The 20396-nt window shown below is 34.6% G+C and overlaps 1 protein-coding gene across 8 annotated transcripts in view; it reads left to right on the top strand.

The window, feature by feature from the left end:
• Positions 1–20396, top strand: part of Lnk (SH2B adapter-like protein Lnk) — a 51553-nt gene that overhangs the window by 15578 nt on the left and 15579 nt on the right. For 2 of the 8 annotated variants that reach the window (XR_016141528.1, XM_089086518.1), the window contains exons 1-5: positions 2421–2562; positions 5706–5804; positions 6284–7166; positions 10447–10691; positions 17122–17297. Coding sequence is in view for 7 of the 8 variants with exons in the window: in XM_089086518.1 (XP_088942644.1) it covers positions 6382–7166; positions 10447–10691; positions 17122–17297 (1206 nt within the window). In the remaining variant the exon portion in view is untranslated. The other 6 variants (XM_089086523.1, XM_089086525.1, XM_089086521.1 and 3 more) reach the window with 5 other exon arrangements.

Genomic DNA, 20396 nt, shown 5'->3' on the forward strand with positions numbered 1-20396 from the left:
TCTTTTTTTTAATAATAATCACAATGAAGTTTGGCATGGTTTTTGCAAATAGGTACTGAAAACTAGAAAATTCCTCAAGCTCAAATTGGCACTGTTTGATTTGCAAATTGGCACCAATTTACCATTTCGGCGCCGAAAAAAAAAACTACACTGTGGTCTAGGCTTTAGACCTAGACCATTACTACAGACCAAATGATATTACTATCTGAATTTTTTTTAGAGGAAGGATTAAGTAAACTATTCATTAAAAGAGAAAAAACATATATAAATAAGGTGATTTGCTGTAAGAGAAGGGTTAGTAGAATACCAACTTATCACTCAATCATTAACACTTCAAAAAAAAAAATTAATGAGTGCAATTAACACTTATATTGCTTTCTTTTGCCCTGCCATATTAAGTGATTTTTGCGAGTAAAAATCACAATAAAACTATCATATCCAAATCTCTTTCTCCTAGCCTTTCGGTAGTTTTGTGTGATGATGACTATAAGGTGCTGTAAAATATGCCAGTGAAATATGTAAACTATCAGTAAAATACACAAAATAGATAAAATACCACTTCTACAGGGGTCCATAAAAATTATGGTAAAATATCCAAATTTACCATGACCAATGTTACTATTTATAACACTATTGTAGGTACCTTCCAACCAAATTGCAAGTGAATCTGGTCACTTTATTGCACAAGGTAGGTGCAAACCCATTCTTTCTCTTTCCTTAGCCAAATTACTCATTCAAGTACCTTAGATTTTCTTAGCATGCCTGGACTGGCAGGATCAATAAGATATTAGGATATATATGAGTGCTGTTATTGATATTAAAAGTAAAGATTGCCATTTAGTAGTGTCTAGGGTTAATTTAATGCTGAAATTTCAGAAGGGTAACTACCTCTTAGGTAACATCAGAAGGGTAACTACCTCAGAAGGGTAACATCCTCTTTTGCAATTGTTTTGATTTGCATTTGTAGTTCTTTATATTGACATTGTTTTGCATGTGTTTTGTTTTGCATGTCTTTACTTTTTATTTTCTTTTGTTACTCCACTTTTTTATAATTGTTAGTGGGTCAAAAATAAATTATTAATTATTATTATTATTATTTCTAACCTCAGAGCCACAATATTTAAGAAACTCATTTACCATACTATCAGCACCTGGGGAATTATTATTTTTCAATCCTTTTAGTACTGTTGCTAATTCTTCCTCAAAAAACAAATCTTCCTCCACACCAAGCTATCACAAACTTTTTCATTATCCTCCATGTCTTTTCCTGCAACTCCATCCCAGTTTAGTATATTCTAAAAATGTTCTGTCCATCTCTCTAACTCTTTCCTTATCACTAATTGTGCCCCCATTCCTATCTTTAACTGGGACAAGTCTGGATTGACTACTCCCTCTCAATTTATTAACATGCCAGTACAATATTTTACTATTATGCTATCTAGCTGTATCTTCCAGATCCTCAGCAATTTTATCCATGGTATCCACTTCACACCTCCTTAGTTCATATTTTAATGCTTTCCCCACTTTCTTTACATTCCTCTTATTTTCAGATGATTTATCACTCGGATAATTCTTATACAAGCCCCTTCTCCTCTCTATTAAACATAAAGCGTTTTCACTAATATTCCTAACTTTCTTCCCTAAGACACCATCAGCAACTTCACAAATCATTTTCCTAAATTTATTCTATCCATCTTCTACATTGTCAAATTTTAAACTTAGTATTCAACTGTCTCAGGAAAGTTTTCTTCAAAGTATCATCCTGGAGTCTACCAATGTAACAACTTCCTAAGAGGTAGTTACCCTTCTGAAATTTCAGCATTAAATTAACCCTAGACACTACTAAATGGCAATCTTTACTTTTAATATCAATAACAGCACTCATATATATCCTAATATCTTATTGATCCTGCCAGTCCAGGCATGCTAAGAAAATCTAAGGTACTTGAATGAGTAATTTGGCTAAGGAAAGAGAAAGAATGGGTTTGCACCTACCTTGTGCAATAAAGTGACCAGATTCACTTGCAATTTGGTTGGAAGGTACCTACAATAGTGTTATAAATAGTAACATTGGTCATGGTAAATTTGGATATTTTACCATAATTTTTATGGACCCCTGTAGAAGTGGTATTTTATCTATTTTGTGTATTTTACTGATAGTTTACATATTTCACTGGCATATTTTACAGCACCTTATAGTCATCATCACACAAAACTACCGAAAGGCTAGGAGAAAGAGATTTGGATATGATAGTTTTATTGTGATTTTTACTCGCAAAAATCACTTAATATGGCAGGGCAAAAGAAAGCAATATAAGTGTTAATTGCACTCATTAATTTTTTTTTTTTTGAAGTGTTAATGATTGAGTGATAAGTTGGTATTCTACTAACCCTTCTCTTACAGCAAATCACCTTATTTATATATGTTTTTTCTCTTTTAATGAATAGTTTACTTAATCCTTCCTCTAAAAAAAATTCAGATAGCAATATCATTGGGTCTGTAGTAATGGTCTAGGTCTAAAGCCTAGACCACAGTGTAGTTTTTTTTTCGGCGCCGAAATGGTAAATTGGTGCCAATTTGCAAATCAAACAGTGCCAATTTGAGCTTGAGGAATTTTCTAGTTTTCAGTACCTATTTGCAAAAACCATGCCAAACTTCATTGTGATTATTATTAAAAAAAAGAATCCTCAATCATTTTCTTCTCTTCGGCATGAAAATCAAAAGATCTGAATAATGAATAATAGTTAAATATTTAATAATGAAAGAATTAAAAAATTTTTAATTTTTTTACTGAAACAAATATTTAAAAAGAATAGAAAGTTTAACAATAAAAGAACTTGACAATAATAATAATAGAACTAAATAATAAGCTGAGATTAATCATGCAACTATTGATAAACTGCATTTGGGTAATGGTGTCCATTATTTTTAGTTTGTAAAATCTTGCACAAAGGGCATTCTTTTGTACTGCTATCGTTTGCCCACCGAGCTGCTAAAAGCAGTGCCCAAAAAAGCTATGTGTGTTCTAGGCATAAGCCCCAAGACAAACCTGGCGTTTTTTACCAAGCGTTTATTTGCTGTCTCTTATCTAATGCAGACACACAAGGTGGTAAATTTCTACCATTACAATGTCAGTTGAACGTAATAGATCTTAAATTGACCATAAGCCTTTTTTTTTCATTGAAAACAATTAAGAAAAAAGACAATTTGCCACCCCCCTGTACATTGTATGTCCCTCCTCTATATTTGTAAGAATTAATTACACAAACAGGCATTTTAAAGGGGTAGCAGTTAAACTAGAAACTATTCTGAAAACTAACTGGTATAAATTCTCTCAACATAATGTAGGATAATAGGCTTTGATTTGCTTAGGGTCAAAGGCAGGGGCTAATACGGGCCCAATCCTCTTACATTTCAAACTTCTTTGAATTTCTGGACATTCCCTGATCAAATTATTTAGTTTGTTTTACTGCCCTATGTGTCCATTGCAATAGGCCTATTATCCTATACACTTCTAAGAAACGCTCAGTCAAACAAACACTCAGTAAAAACGCCAAGTGTGTCTTGGGGCTAAAAGGCTGTCTGGCTAAACAAAGCATATCAGAACAATAAAGTCCATTAAAGTAGAGGTAGTTGTAATTTTTAAATGTTGGAATATTACCTGAAATAAAATTCTGTCTGCAGTTAAAGGCTGTAGATCATCTTTCCAATATATGTCCCTTATAAATAGTATTAAAACAAAACTGAAATTCCTTTATGTTAAAAAATTTCTACCTACTGATTTTCAAAATAGAGGGTATTACCTTATTTTTAGCCTAGGAAAACCAAAAAGTTGGAAAAATGATAGAAAAAAAGCCCAACTAGTCTTGCAGCTACAGGGCAACTCTAAAGCATCGATTTTACCCTATATTTTCTGGGGAGTACCTTATTTTTCCAATTTTACTGATTGGGTTTTTATTCTGTGGTAATTTTACAACAGTAACCTACAACCAGGGAAACCAACAGCATGAGATTTGTACTAATGACTTTTAACATCCAGGGGATGAGCTTTGTTGCTTGTTGGTTCCCCTTCTTTCATTGAAAGTGACCTGTAAGCAGAAATTGTAAAGTATCTTCAGAAGCAAGGGGTTAATAAGTGGACTCACCAAATTGAGTTGAGGCTCTGGCCACAAAGCCCCATTACCATCAGGGCAAAGGGTCACATAAATATGCGTTTGGCTATTCAGCAGTTATTAATCTATTATTATTCATTATGTCTAAATAGCTACAGTAAGTGTTAGCTTGTTGTTGCATGGCGAAAAAAAAATTCTTAAGCTTATTTCCAAAACGGCTAAAAAGTAGAAAAAATTCTATTCTCGAAAATCTATGAATACAATTGAAAACGAAGGGTGCAAAATGGATTGGGTTTTGTATAACATATATATCAAATTAATATATGTTATAAATGCATAGATGAAAAAAAGTCAGTGATTGAAGAAAAACTAGTTATAAATATCAAGTTATTCAAAGGCCAATCTGTTTTTATCCATTGTTTTCACCTATATTCATAGATTCTGGAGTAAAAGAAAATTTGCAGTTTCTAGTTCATTTTGAAAACGTATTTATTTTCTTTTTATATGTATTGTTCTAAACTTATTAGTCTTCTCTAAAACTAAGAAGTCTTAGTCTTCTAAAAGACAAAAGTTTGTACTATCTAAGATTCAAGCACAAGTTGCCACAGCCAAAGACAGGTGTTTTTGCCATTGCGCTCTTAAGTCCTGTATAATAGTGTTATTTTTACATTTCTTTTGTACTTTTTGCTGTGCTCAACCATCTGTTTATGTTTTTTATTTATTATTTATGCAAAAGAGTGTATACAAGAGGAAACAGTTTTGGTACTGTATTATTGCACTGTCTTCATTAGTGCATTCACTGATAGAATTTGGAAGTAACTTGACATTGGGAAGTGGTTGGAAAAAAGCTCACAATTTCTACAAATTCATGTGACAAAAATATAATTCGGTGAGTTAAGGAAAATGGTTAAAAAAAATATGTACACACAATAGAATAACACATAATAATAATAATAAATCACAGAAACACATTTTTCAGCAAAAACACAGGAATTCAGTATGACACATATCATACCTAGTTAACCCTACAAAGAATAATCTAAATAATAGTTTTACTCAAGATGTAAAAATTATGATGCTAGTTTGGTTTCTAAGGGCATTTTGGGACCAAAGTATTACTTCATAAAAGCTGATTGCAAAGTATTCAATGACACACCTACCCCTGTTAGGTTTTAGCTATGAGTGCCTATCTTTTACTATAGTATATTGTTGCAATGAAGTTACCCCTGCTAATGGTATTCAGCTAGTGCTTACTGGATTATAAATCTGTTTACACAATTTTACAAACTCAATAAGCAAACTGTGAGAAGTGTTTAATGCCATGATTAGGCCTATATATGAATGGATCTTCTCATAAATTCCAAGAGCTCAGCTAACAGGACCACCAACAGTAGGGAAGGGGATGCCCCCTGCTTCGTTTTTTAAAATTTACTTTTTTGGTATTTTCATTGGAAAATACCTTTTTTTGATATTTTCATTGAAAAAATTGCCCACCCCCTCCTAAATTTTTAAAAACCTATTTTGCCCCCGCTACATTATGGTTTTACTTTTCTAAGTTACTAATACTTCAAGCATGTTTTTTTTTCTTTCAGTACCATACACTTGATGTCAGTCTCTTCACAATTTTAACGAACCCACAAATTGAACAGCCTCAATTGTTCTGTTAGAAACTGTGGTTTAATGCCATGCCAGTAAGTGAATGCTTTGCTTTACAAGCTTTGCTTTTTAGGGGAAGTAGCAATAATTTTTTGTTTTTTCAATAAATCCTTCTCTTTCTAAAAATGGATAATCTTTTAAATTCCTCAAACCCTGCAAACAGGAGCACCAATCTGAGGGAAGGACCTAGATTTTGAAAATTATTGCTCTTTTGTGTTTTAATTGGAAAAACAAGGAATTTTCCCCTCTCCCTATTATTTTGAGAAGCATAATTTGACCCATCACATTTTATTGAATTGGCCTTATCAGAAAAACATCCATTAAAGTTTTTGAGGGCTTGAATTGTGCAGTTCTTATTTAGGGTTTTCAACTCTAATGCTAAGCTTAATTTTTGTTTTCGTTTTTACTTTTCTCACTTTCTAAAACTTCAAGTTTTTTCTTCTTTTCAGTGCACATAGGGTCAGTTTCTTAATATTTTTATCCAATGCACAAATTGAACCACTTCCTTTTGCAGCAATTCTGGTGATACCTCTGCTTATATATGTGTTTTCAACCTCAAATGTCACAATTCTCATTAAATTGATGTAAAAAAAAAAAAAAAAATAGGTGACAATGAATGAAGCAGTAACCACTGGACAATGTCCAACTATTTCTAACTTCAGTGCTAAAGCCATTGCAGATGCCAAAGAAGTAGCCTCAATAATAACTAGAAGTAACTCAGCCAACACAAGTGATATAGTCACAGATTACATAAATTCCCTTCATAAAGCTTTATTAAAAGAATTGTCTATTTGTGAACCAGATGCTAGTCATATTCAGTTGAATAGTAACCCTGATTGTGAAGGGTCAATTACCAGATCGAATACATTCCAATCTGAGTTTTCAGAACCAGAGACCCCATCACCAAAGTTTGCTAATAAAGGTTTCTTTAGAAGACTATCATTTAAAGGTTTACGGAAAGGAACGCGGTTGTTTTCAAAACAAAATTCTGATGAATTAGAACTTAAAAGCTCTTCCAGAGAGAAAGGAATAAGGACAAAGTTGAGTAAAATAATTGTTGAAGTCGAAAAAGAGAGTTATGTCAACTACTCAACAAGTGATGATTTAGATGGTGAAAATCGTTGGGAGAAAAGTAGAATGATTCTAGTAAAAACTAGTGGAGGTTCGTTAGTTGAAATTTATTCTCCACCTAAAGCAACACGAGCAAAGTGTGGATTCTTTTGTTCTGATATTGTGGAAGCAAGGGAAACGACAGTCTTAGAGATGCCTGATTCTGAGAATACTTTTGTTCTGAAAGTCGATTGCGGTATTGAATATGTCATTGAAGTCAAGGATAGTAATGACATGAGAACATGGATAGAAGAAATTGTGAAACGACTGAAACTTCCGAAAATAAGGTAAGTCTTTATTTTAAATTATTTTTTTTCAAGGCTCTCCATTTTGTTTTTATTTACCCTACTTATTTAGGATGGGACAAGAGCCAGTCGATTTCTTATCTACATTATATACACTTTGTTTATTTAATTTATAGTATATGTGTGCTGAAGTTTTTTCCTGCTAGCATTTCACTGGCAATACCTTATTGGCATTTTACCTACTACTACTAACAACTCACTGCAGCACCAAGCTGCCTGAGGCCACAGAGCTACATTTGCTCCTCTTCCATCCCAATCTACTCAAAGCCTCCCCCTTTACACTCTCACCCGCTATTGATACCATATGTCAGTTATTGACTTTTTTTTCAGTAGTTACTGGTATATGAATCAATGGGAACAACATTTCTACTATCAACAAGTCAAATGACATCTTTTTTATACCATCCTAAAAAGGGCTTATGCCAGATTTGCCTCTCACCCGGACTATCTGTCTTGGCTTTTGCTAAAACTAGTGCTTTGTAAGCAAAAAACATTTAAAATCAAAATCATGTTTTTAGATGCTGGTAAATTTGCATTATTTTACTGGTTGTTTTATTGAATATATTGTCTCTCGTTTTGTTCTTATGCTGTGGGGGGGGGGGGGGTCGCAAGCATTTGACAGAAGATCCTTTAGCAAGTGTCTTGGAATGTTGTTTTGTTAATTGCGATAAATAAGACATAAATTTCGGGGAATATCGACAATTAGAGGAAGTGAGCTAAGCCCCAAGATAGGCTTGTTTCTATTTATATTTCATTGGATCATTAAGCTTTCAAACTCTTGTTGTTAGATTTTGGACTGTGAAGACTTTTTGGTTTTCTGATGGATCTGTTTTTATAAAAAATTAGTGGCGTTCAAAGAAAATTTTGGACGGGGGGGGGGGCAAGTGCATTTTGCAGAATCTAGAGGGGGGCCAAATTTCCTATTTTTTTCAATTTTCAATGGAAATACTAAAAAAAACATTTTTCAAGGAAAATTCGCACAAAAAAGGGACTTTTTATATATAGGGGGAGGGATAAATTTTTCATTTTTTAAATTTTCTCAGTGAAAATGCCAAAAAAGTATTTTCACTGAAAATACCCTGCAAAAGGTGTTTTTTTTAATTTAATTTTTTTTTAAGTTGAGGGGAGCGTATGCCCCCTCAATTGATGCGGCTGTAGGAACCCTCAAATCAATTGTTCTTGATTTTAGAAATGAAAGCATGTTTTTTTTTCGAAATCATGTCATTATAGTTTGATTGAGTTCTGGATTCTCATGTTTTATTAAAACTCATTGTTTTATTAAGAAAAAATTCCCCAACTGTCCAATCTAGTCAAATTCAATGTGGAATTGATCAGAACTAGCTACTGGACTAAGCTCCAATTTAGTTATTTCCATTCCTAAAGAAATATAGATAATTAGGAATTATAGGGAATGAATTTGAATAATACCCATAGAATAAACTGAAACAGGACCCTTTAGAATAAACTGAAAAAGCCATTTCTTGATAAAACAGGCCTTAAGCTTGCTATTTACATTTTGCTTTAAGACTTCTTCAAATGTGTCTCAGAATATTTGAACAATATTCTTATTTTGTTGTTTTAGTAAGTCTACTGTTACAATTTGAATAAGGGACAGTGATCTGATTGGCTGAATTCACTTGTATCTTTGTCAAAGTTATTGAGAACACCCAATAGCACATAGGCGAACCTAAATTGACTGCTAAGGAAAGGAGTTAGAGAATTAGCTCAGAGGTGTTGAAAAAATCACATTCTAGTCACGATTTTTGGGTGAGAGGGGATCCTTTGCCATGTGAAGATGATTTTTATTTAAACAATGTAAATTATCAATTTCTTATTGGTGTGCACAATTTTATGACTCTGGCAATGCTGCAGTGGCTCTGCTTTGCTCTTTCATCTATCTGTATAGTATACCTATTTGTTCTATCTAGTCCTTTCCCTTTGCATTTTAAATGTTCTAAGAGTTGCCACTGTTGGCATATTTGAGGAAAATTTTACCGATATATCAATTAACCAGGTTGATAAATCTGATTAACCAGTATACTGGTGTATGCCTTCTGGTACACTAGTTGTCTTGTTACCACTTTGCTCTATCTAGCTTTTCCTCTTCACATTGTAGACATTCTAAGAGTCGCCATTGTTGGCACATGGGATACGTTTGAGGAAAGGAATGTATTTTCTCAAGTATAAGTGTGGGCAACACAATCCCCTCTTTCGCCTAATATAATCAGCTAGTCTGCTAGCAGGACAATAAAACTGTGTGATATGCTGCAATTCTGTTGATTTTTCTAAAATCTTAATCAGTCTTACCAATTTGTGCCTAAATTTTAAACAAAATCTCAATTTAGCAGGGTAGCAAAACTGATTGGTCAGCATACTTGTATGCTGGTGGTGGCTCGCTACCACTTTGTTGCAACGATCTTACTCAGTCTTACCAAGTTGTACCCAGTTTTGCTGGGTACACTAATTTGGCTCTGTAAGATGATGTTTTATATTTCAATCCGTAGCGATTAAAAACGATAAGTTTGTTGGCTACAAAGTCGATACAGTATTTTTAAATTCCCTCCTCAGATTCCAGTCTAAGTGTTGCTTTTGCAACACTTTGGTTAGCACAGTCAACCAAGGTTTTGTGCAACGCTTCTTATTGCCTCTACTCACGTTTCAAGGCTAAGTAAATTTAATTTCCAGATACATTTGGCACTACCATGACAATTGCATCTGATTCTCTCCTTCCTCAATGCCTGGATATGAACTTCGAAATTTTCGCGCTGTCGCCTATTATATTTGGAAATAAGGACATAAGCTCTTGACTTAGGGACACGTTCAAAGATGTATTTCGAGTTTTACCAGTTTTTACCCAATAAAACTGTGTGATATGCTGCAATTCTGTTGATTTTTCTAAAATCTTAATCAGTATTACCAATTTGTGCCTAAATTTTAAACAAAATCTCAATTTAGCAGGGTAGCAAAACTGATTGGTCAGCATACTTGTATGCTGGTGGTGGCTCGCTACCACTTTGTTGCAACGATCTTACTCAGTCTTACCAAGTTGTACCCAGTTTTTCATCAGAAATCGATTTACCAGGCCAGTAGAACTGATTAGCCAGTTTACTGGTGAATATGCTCTGCTGGTGTTTACCCTGTAGTATACTGGTGGCGTCCCCTTGTCTCTTTATTCTAAGATTTGGCACATGGGAAGCATTTGAGCAAAAAGAATATTTTTTTCAAGTGAAACATTGTTATTTGTTTTTTTTAATACTTTCAGAGCTAACTTGAGTCTGTCATCAGTCAATCCAAGTATTGATGGGGGTTCAAGAATAGGAACATTAACTCGACCTCATGAGTCTTCATCAAGTAATATTGAAGTCCTTGGAGTTCCTGAATTAGACAGTCGACTCGTATCTAGTCCAACTGAATCAACTCAACAAAGAACAGAGAAACAAGCTCCTCAGCTCTCATCTTCTAGTTTAGATCCCATTCCAAGTATGCGCCTAGATGGACCAGAAGGAGGTAAGATAGCTATTCCTAGGTATCCATTTAAAGAGTTTCATATATTTATTAAGAGATAGTTCTTGGCGAAATTCATTTCGGTTTAGTTTCAGTAGAACTTAGAGCATGTAAAACATAGGTTAAATTTGTCTTGCAACATTTTTGAAGCGATTTGTTAAAAAAAAAATTTGCTGTGTCAAAACCTGCTCTGTTTTGTATGAAGAATTTCAACTCATTTTTTTTAATGAAGTTACTTGATAGTATTTTTCTTGCTAGTTGTATTCTCTGCATCAGGTGGTGTATTTATAAAGGCTTTCAGTTCAGAATAAACACATATACATGTACACTTTTGCCTCCTGATCAGACACATAGCCAAAGTTTTCTTTAGAAACGATCTAGTTCATTTTGGATACAAGTTGGGGGAGGGGGTCCAGCAAAGGGAATACTTTTTCCCTTAAAGTCAAACTTTATGCTAAAGTTTAACTTTTGTCATTATTTTTTCAAAAACAACCTCTGAAACACAACGTTCTTTATTGGAATAAGAAGCTCTGCTAAAGTACCAAAAACTTTAGCGTAGGGAGCGAGGAGTTGAGAACAGGGCAGCGCCCCTTCATATACGAAATATTTTCGGTTTGTTTTAAGTTTAATGTTGCTCCTTACTTTCAGTTGAATTTTTTTTTGTATTTATTTACGAAGAATATCAGACATTTTATTTGAATAAAAAATACCAACAATTCAGTCTTTTGTTTTACTTTTATGAGAAGCTTTTAAGATTTTTTTTTTTTTGTCCTTTTTTTTAAAAGAACTTATAATTCTACAGATCAAAAATTAATCTTTTAAGTAGATCTAAAGAGGACAAAAAAGCCAAATCTTAATTTCAGCATACCCTTTTTTACTGAAAAAGCTGTTCAAGCACATAATAATGCACTATTCTAATTTGAAGGATCTTATGAATTATGCTTTTCACCTCTATCTGTTAAGCTAAAAACAGTGGACTGAATAGCTGTATGGGGATGCAATGCTGTAATTTAAGGATACTTTTTTTTTTAATGCGCGTGTGTGTTTTGTTTTTTGATGCATCTGTAAACACATCATAGGAGAAGCAACCCGACCATGCTGCTAAAAATATTTAGGTATTTGATTGCTCAAATACTTTTTTGGAAGTAGTTAATTGATACATATCTTTCTGAGCAAGTTTTTATCAGTGCTGTCTATGTACATTTTTTAGTATTATTTTAATTTTTTATTATTTCTGCTACTTATTATTTAGTAATATTTTTAGCATTATTTTAGTACATTTTAGCAAGTATATATTTTTTTTAGTGATTAGCGTTTAAATTTAAAACTATTTCTACAAAAGTAATCTCTGTTTTAGTTTGGGTTAGGCCTTCTTTAAAAGTGGAAATGCTCCTTCGTGTTGGTTAGACATAGAGGGAAAGGGGTCAGTGATGATAAAAATTGTGGTTTTGGTGTAAATGTCGCTCGGAAAAGTCTTAATGAGAAATTCATTGTTGCTATATTCACTCCAGTTCTGCATAAATATGCAACTGATTTCTATCAGGATAATAAGAGTAAATGCATTAGAGGAGCAACTTTTTGGTTTTGTCTATTTGTTATTTTCTGCAAAGCCAAATGCAGCTTTATTTTGAGAATGTAGTTAGGGTTTTGACGGATACTATGGACATCAGGCCAGATTGATAATTGTGGCATTACGTTTTAGAAAACTGCACATAATTCTTGTCGGGGGCCAGAAGGTTGGTCCTTGAGCCACAATATACATAGTTAGCCAGGTATCTCAATTCGAGTAAAAACTATTGAAGCAAGCAAGTAAGAAGGTGTAATTTTTAAATAGACTAAATTTTATAAGTGTTTAAAATTCGCGGTAATTGCCTGGCCTCATTGCCAAAATGTTTTCTTACAGTAAAAAAGGGTAAAAAACAAATTAAAGATCTGAAAAGGATAATATTCTTATGGGCCTGATAGTGCTGCCATTTACAGCTGTTAAAAGCCTTTACTGTCCGTGATTTTAGTTGATTTCGTAATTTATTTTCTTTGTCTGGGGCTGAGGTAGATGAGTGCTATCATTTGCATTCTCAACCTTGGTAATTCTCTCATTGTTAAATAAGTTGGATCTTACCTTTTGCATCTTTCTGAAGAGTGATTTTAGAAAGTCGGCCAATTTGAATAAAATTGACTTTGAGCAGAGATGACTTTTTCACGCTGGTGAATAATCCTTGAAGACTTGATGAACATTTGATGTTCATTTTTTTTCACAAAATCTCGTTAGTGATCTATAGTATTATTTACAATTTCGAGGTGCTGAAAGCTTCATTTTTTTTGTTTGCATTCGAAAGAAGAGGGCTAAAAACTTTGTAAAACTCAGTGCAAAATCAAGCTAGAGGACTAAAGTGCGCCCTTAGCCTCTCCGTCAAATTCGTCCCTTCCTTTCCAAATAAACTTTTTATTAGAAATTTAGTTATGTTGAATCTTTTTGAAGCAGAATCACGATCTGACGGAATTTTCTATATGTTAAGACGAAAGCTAGTGGGTATACACTTCTTTGGCCCCCTTCCCCCTGCGCCGGCCTCCAAGTATAAATTTCTTACAGAAATATGGCCTTTTTGATGTTTTGGAACCAAAATCGCGGAAGGACTTCCTACATGTATAATTTGGAACAGAAATCGGCCGGTTTCCTCTCCTTCACTCTGTGCCCATCCTGCTGACAGGATGGACACATCCTGTCACATCCTTGGATGGCTCCAAGCATAAATTTCTTACAAAAATATGACCTTTTTGATGTTTTTGAACCATAATTGCGGAAGGATTTCCTACCTGTATAATTTGGAACCGAAATCGGCCGGTTTCCTCTCCTGCACTCTGTGCCCATCCTGCTGACAACTTTTTAGCAGAAAGTTAGGCACGTTGCAATTGTTTCAACAGGAATCTTGGGAGAACTTGTAATCTTTGACCTATAATTGGAGGACTAAAGGGGTTAATGGCCCTTCCAACACCCCTGCTTCTCTCACATCCAACTTTTGAGTATAATGGTTGGCATGCTTCACTTCTGTTAACTCGAAAACGTGCAACAATTTCCAATTGATGTGATTTAAGGTGCAAAGTGGATTCTTGGCCTCTCCAGAAGCTCTCTCATCTTGCTAGTTTTTTTTTTACAGAAAGGTCGGTATGTTGCTCCTTGTTTCTGCTGGAATCATGCAAGAATTTTCAATCTGTACGATTAAAGAAACAAATAATAATAATCTTTATTCTTTCTCTTTGTCATACTGCAATAACATGGGTATCGTCAAACAAAAACACAAAAAAAGAAAAGCACAAAAAAACACAACACCAAAAAACACAAATGGTAAGCCATCACCTCGACTTCAGGACACTGTTAAGGTAACACCTGACGTAGAAGGGGACAAAGGAGTTTAAAAACCTTGTCGTCGAGTGATTAGGCGGGCATTTTAACAGTTTTTCTCCTCTTTCACAGTTGCCAACCTTGTTTTGTGTGCTTGTGTCTCTGAAGTAAACGGAGGCAGGATATCTCGGTGTGTTGAGGACTTCAGGATGGTAGCTCCAAACTTCCTCCGCATTTCATGTCTCCTTTTATCCAGAGTTGAGAGCTTGAATTTGCTCAAACTTTGTTCATAGTTTTGCCACCAAAGAGGGCCCCCCGTCTCTCCAGTGCCCCTGCCCTTCCCAATTCCCAACTTTTTAATAGAAATGTCAGCATGTTGTAACTCCTTAAGTTTGAGATCTGACATGATTCTCAACTTGTATGATTTGAGGTTCAATTGGATCCATGCCCTCCCCCCTCCCTTCTATCCTTGAAAATGTTTTGGCAAAACTGTGTTGCATTTTGTTTGAAATTCATTTATTTACAATTTTTTTGTCCATATGACTAAGGCCAAAAGTGACTACGGCCGCTCCAGCACCATTCCGACTGTCAGAAGAAAGGGTTTTTTTTTCGAAAATTGGCTTCAAATATGTGGGGCAAATATCTTGGACCAATAGTAGATGAGAATTACGTTTTTCAGTGGTGTAGTCATAGACGTTGATTGAGAAATTTTTGACCGTTGATCTTTGCAGCTCTATCCTGCTTTAAATTCTCATTGCTTGAGAATTCCTCCTCCATCAGAAGAGAGCTTGTAAAAAGAAATTAGGGGTCACGACCTTGCAATAATTTGTGCATCTTTTATTCATTTCCAATACATTTAGGTAGGGAAGTTTTTGCTCATGCAAGTGACTACGCAAGGATTGTAAATGAAAATAATGTGACGTTATGACGTGATTTCACAATGATTAGTAACGTGTTTAAAGTTGCAATCACTCTTGCCATCAAACACATTAGAAAGAAATTATGGATATTCTTTCTTGAGGCAATCTTTGTTGACCCATGCTGCATTTTTAGAAGATCAGGGTTGCCCCGCAGGGGCAACATATTAAAAAGCAAACTCCAGCCCATAGTAACTAAACATTTGAAAAGTTGTTTTGAAAAAAGATGTGACTAGACAAAAAAAAGAGTTGTTTAAGGCTGAATAATGCTATTACTTCGTTTCGTCGCAGCAGTAAAAGTTGGTTTCGAAAACAAATGTATAAAAATCTCTAAAAACAGCTTAGAACCTCTTAAAATTGTCATAAGATCGTAAAAAAAGTATACCATTATAATAACCATGTTCGAAAACCTTTGACTGAGGTTCCCCCCCCCCTCTTCATTTTAAATAACATTATAGATTGAATTTGATTTCATATTTTGACGCAAAGTACTACAGCATAAGCTTGTGCATTTTAAAGTAACAATTGATTGACTGTTAGAAAATAGAGAAAAAAGATAATTTCACGTAGAAACACCATGTTTTAAGACATCTAAAGAACGTGTTTTTCTTGTTTTTTAGGCAAATGAAATATCATTTTTATCGCCTTCTGCTATTAGTGAAGGCAATCGTGGGTGGGGGTCGGGTGAGCGGGAATCTACCCCCCTCCCTAAGGGTCAAACCACCCCCTGTAGATTTTAACAAATAGTTTTTGGTTATTTTTGTTGAATAATGTTTTGTTTTTTTTTTTGGGGGGGGGGGTATTTTCATTTAAAACTGGAAAAAATTGTTCATCCCAAGATTTTGAGAAAGTATTTTTATTATTCAGTTTTATTATATCTATTATTATCTATAAATAGAAATTATTTTACTCTTGTTGGGTCACTTTTTAAATGGTTTCGAGGGCTTGACAACTACAGCGTTTAATCAGGACGAAGAAACTACACCAGAGTTTGACTTCCATTAGAATTTTACCGAGAAACTGAATCTTAACAATTATTAGTCCTTTGAGACCTTTGTTATGTTTAAAAGTAAATTGAAGAACTATCTCTTAGGTACCCCAGTTATCCTTTTTTATTAGATTTTTTTAGAATTTTTATTTTACCGACGGAGAGATTGGTTGTCTTCGTTTTTATTTATTTTTTTGTCGTTTGCTAAAAAAAACAATTAATAATTAAGCGTTTGTTACTATAACTGCCACGTCTTTTTTTGAGGGGTTATTAATAGTATTTCGTATTTTGGTTGTAATGAAATCTAATAGAATTAAATTGAGAATGGAAGAGAAATAATCTAAAAGAGAAAGTATAAATAGTCAAATTTACAACTTTTGCAGGTTTTAGTGACCATATAACTTCACCCCGCAACCTGATACCCCTCAGTTCTCTGTAAAACTACCCCGATAGACGTAGATCACCTGTCATGCAACGATCGAAACTAAAACTTATCACAAATTAAAGTACAATTAAGATATAAAAACCGAATAGGATTTTTGGTCATATCTTACCAAATTGTCTTATGTAATTATTACCTTTATTAAACTTATTAAATATGATTTTTATTATCTTAAATTATTTGTTATTCAATTACTATTAAGCTATTTTTATTTTATTCTTGTTTATTTTTTAGCTATTATCTTAAATTATTTATATTAGTTATGTTATGAAAATTAATTGTGATATATTGACGAGTACATAGATACGACCAGATGGTGTACCAGTTAGATTATTATTTACACGTAAATTTGACTTTTCAAAAAGAGAAGTAAAGGATCTTTTTGGTACTACTTCCTTCATTCGTCGATTATTCAAGGGGATACTTATTCTAATTAAGATAAACGGATCGGGGGTGCTCATTTTTGTTTCGGGGTTCAGCAAGGAAAAGCAATACAAGCTTCAAATAGCATAATTACATAGCTATTGATGTTAGGTCTTTATTCCTATCCCATTATGGTTCCCCCTATTTTTGATAATTTTAAATAATCCTAATAAAAAATTTTTTAATTTAACTTTGATAATCTAAGCAATATAAATAAAGCCTTTCTATTGAGGTATAAGGCAGGTTGACTCTTTAGTTTTTCATAGATGGAAACGTAAGAGTATACACCTTAGCAATTGAAAACTAATACTTTTTTCTTTTAGACCTATACAACATATTGTTCACCTATCCTTGGTTCCATGGGATGCTGTCTAGGTCAGATGCTGCTCAATTAGTGTTACAAGATGGTCAGACAGGCCATGGAACATTTTTAGTGCGGCAGAGCGAGACCAGACGTGGAGAATTTGTGCTCACATTTAATTTTCAAGGAAAAGCTAAGGTAAGGCAATTCGTTCTTGTACTAATGAGTCAAATTAGAAATTGCTTTCATAGAACCTTGTTAACCTGAAACAAAGGGAGAAGATGGAATCTTAGTTTATGGGATGTGGAATAGGACAATATCATCAGGAGGCGTGTTTGCCTCCTGAAAACATGAAAAATGTTTTGTCTAAGAATATATATGGGAATTCCCGGCAAATTAACCTGATTTTATTCCTGAGGAGCTCAGGCTAAAAAAATAAAGAAAAAAGCGGATTATTTAAAAAATACGAAAATATTTTGGCGCAAAGACCCTGACACCCTGGGCAGGTGTTTGGAGATCCATGTAATTTGTAAATTTCCCCATTCTTTCGTTCTGTTGATGGCCAAGCTTTTAGCTAATCAATATGAAAAAAAATACAAAGGAATAGTCCCTGTTTAATTTTATAGAGGAGTCCGCTTTGTTAATTACCAAAAACGAGACATTCGCTATGAAATTCGAAATTGAATTAAACCCTGGCACTTGCGACCGGCTCCTTTCTAATCCTATCTAACCTATTACAAATTCTCAGCTTGCTCTCACCTTTGTATTATCGAGCTGGTCAATAATGGATCGTGCCCTCTGTGATAACTTTCTCTATCTATTGTTTCATTCCATGTATTTGATTTTGGATGTTTTCTGCTTTTTATTTGATTCTATCCTATTGGCATTATATTATGCATTTTTAGGCAAAACATTTATTGCTTATTATTTTATAGACAGCATTTTTCTCGATGCTTTATTTGTTTTTTGTTTTGTGTTTATTTTGAATCCTTTTGAATTAAACTTAAAACTCAAGTTTGGTGGTTTTGCTTGTGAGAGCTGTTTTTACAATATAACAGCCAGAGGTTGAAAAAAGTTGAAGTGTAACAAAATGATTGGAGGATTTTTTTTTAATATATATATAAAAGACAATTTTTTTCCCCTATAGAAAGGGGTCCGAGGAAAGCCAAATAGTGCAAAAGAGTCCTATCTCTTTTACCATTACGCATGATTGGATTTTCATTTCGTTTAAAAACGTGAAAGCTTCTCTTTATACCGTTTACCAAGAGAAAAGCTATAAACCATAATTAAGGTTAAGATGCACATATTTTATAGTACAATTTATAGCGCTACATTGTAGTATTTTCTAAACGTTTGCACTGCAATTTCATTTTTTACGGTTTATTTTCCAAAATGTGCAGCATAGTTGAGACTGGTTGACCCAAAAGTCAGTAGACTAGTTGGCTCAAAAAAATCCAGAACTCTTCTGTTTTTCCACACATTTCTTTAGTTAAAAATGATAAATTGGGTATTTATGACTTTTCTGGTTTTTTTTTTTTTATAGTCGTTCTATAAAAATATTTAGTTGAATAGACAGCATTCGAATAATTGTTTCAATAAATCTCGATTTTTTATTTGTAATATTATACAGTTTTATTTGTTTTTTTTCTTTGTTTTTGTTCCTTTTTGTTTTTTTTTATAGTTGTTCTATAAAAATACTGAGTTGAATAGACAGCATTAGAATAATTGTGAGAGTAATTCTCGATTTTTTATTTGTATTATTATATTACTGTGATAATTAGTGACGAAGCTGATTTTCAATAAAGGGGCTTTAGAAAAAGTAGAATAGGCATTTCTGCTTTTCCTTGGAAGCCGTTTCTGCACATTGGGATAGACATAGACATTACTTTTTTTAGGATTTGTTGACCATGTCTGTAAAAAAGGGGACAAAGGAATGCTGGTAGCGAGTCGTACGGCATGTCACTGGGTTGAGCTTGTATTGTCGCCGGGTACGGGACGTAATGGGGGCTTGCGGGGGCAGAATCGTCCTGTGTTTGCTGCTACGGAGCTGGAATTGGCCGAACTGTAAAATCTGTCTCTGCGGGCTGTAAAAAAGCGACTCTAGGCCAAGAACCTTAAGCGCATTGTCATAAGCAGTGAAGGCCTGACCCAGCATAATCTTACAAGTCCGAATTTGGATAGCTTCGATATCTTGACCCATCCCAGCACTCAACTGTGAACTAGGGCCCCACATTGGGCACGCATATTCAATGATGGGTAGGATATAAGTCATGAAGGCAAGCTTCATGAAATTCACACTGAACCCAAACCGCTTCATGGTAATCAGTGACTGTAGCGCTGCATACCCTTTTCGCACAAGGTTACTTACGTGGTTGTTGAACTTGCAGTCAACGGAGAAAATTACCCGTAGAATTTTCTCACTGCCAACTGTTTTAAACAAGGTAGGGAGCTCCTGAAAGTCCGATTTAAGAGGGTTGAAACGCAACACCTTGTACTTCTGCTCATTGAGGGTAAGGCTAGCTCGCTCGCATTCATTCTGGAAAACCGTGGGTAGACTAGGATCAAAAAGGGGGATCGCTGATTGGCCTTCTAGTAGGTATTTGAGTAAGAATGACAGATCATCAACGAATTTATATCTGTCCTTGAAAGTACGCAGGATGAAGTTTATCACAGCGAGGAAAATAATTCCGGCTAGTTTAGTGCCCTGAGGGGCAGCGCAAGTGATTGGTAGAAATGCAGAGTTTGAATCGTCTTCGCTAAGAGCGAAAACGCGCTGCTCCCGTTGGGAAAGAAAATCAGCGAGTAGACGCAGCAAGTCACTTTTGGTGCCCATTTCACTGAGGTTATCGAAAGCGATAATGTGTTTGATGAGATCAAAGGCTTTTCTGTAATCAGCGAGGGCCAAGTCTACGAAGTTTTTCCCTTTCTCAAGCCACGATAGAATGTCGTCATACAGACGCACTAAGTACACTGACGTGTTGGAGCCACTGAGGCATCTGTACTGGAAAGGGTCTATATTTGGTTCTATGTCACTCGTCAGCAGTCTTGCAACGAAGGTCTCTGTTACCTTGGTCATGCAGGGAGTCAGTGAGATAGGCCTTAAGCCATCGCATGATTTTGGCGGGGATTTCCTAGGGATCACTTTGATGTAGGACTTTTTCCAGGGGTTGGGAAATTTGCCGAGTGTTATGCAAAGGTTGATGATACTAGTGAGAGAGGTAGCAAGGAAGGGCGCAAATTCACGAAGGAGACGCATTTACACGGATGGAGGAGGAGCATGCGTTGCTATGTTGGCCT

Source organism: Artemia sp. Qi Xiang Cuo, chromosome 3, assembly GCF_049724085.1.
Source record: "Artemia sp. Qi Xiang Cuo chromosome 3, ASM4972408v1, whole genome shotgun sequence".
Taxonomy (NCBI): domain Eukaryota; kingdom Metazoa; phylum Arthropoda; class Branchiopoda; order Anostraca; family Artemiidae; genus Artemia; species Artemia sp. Qi Xiang Cuo.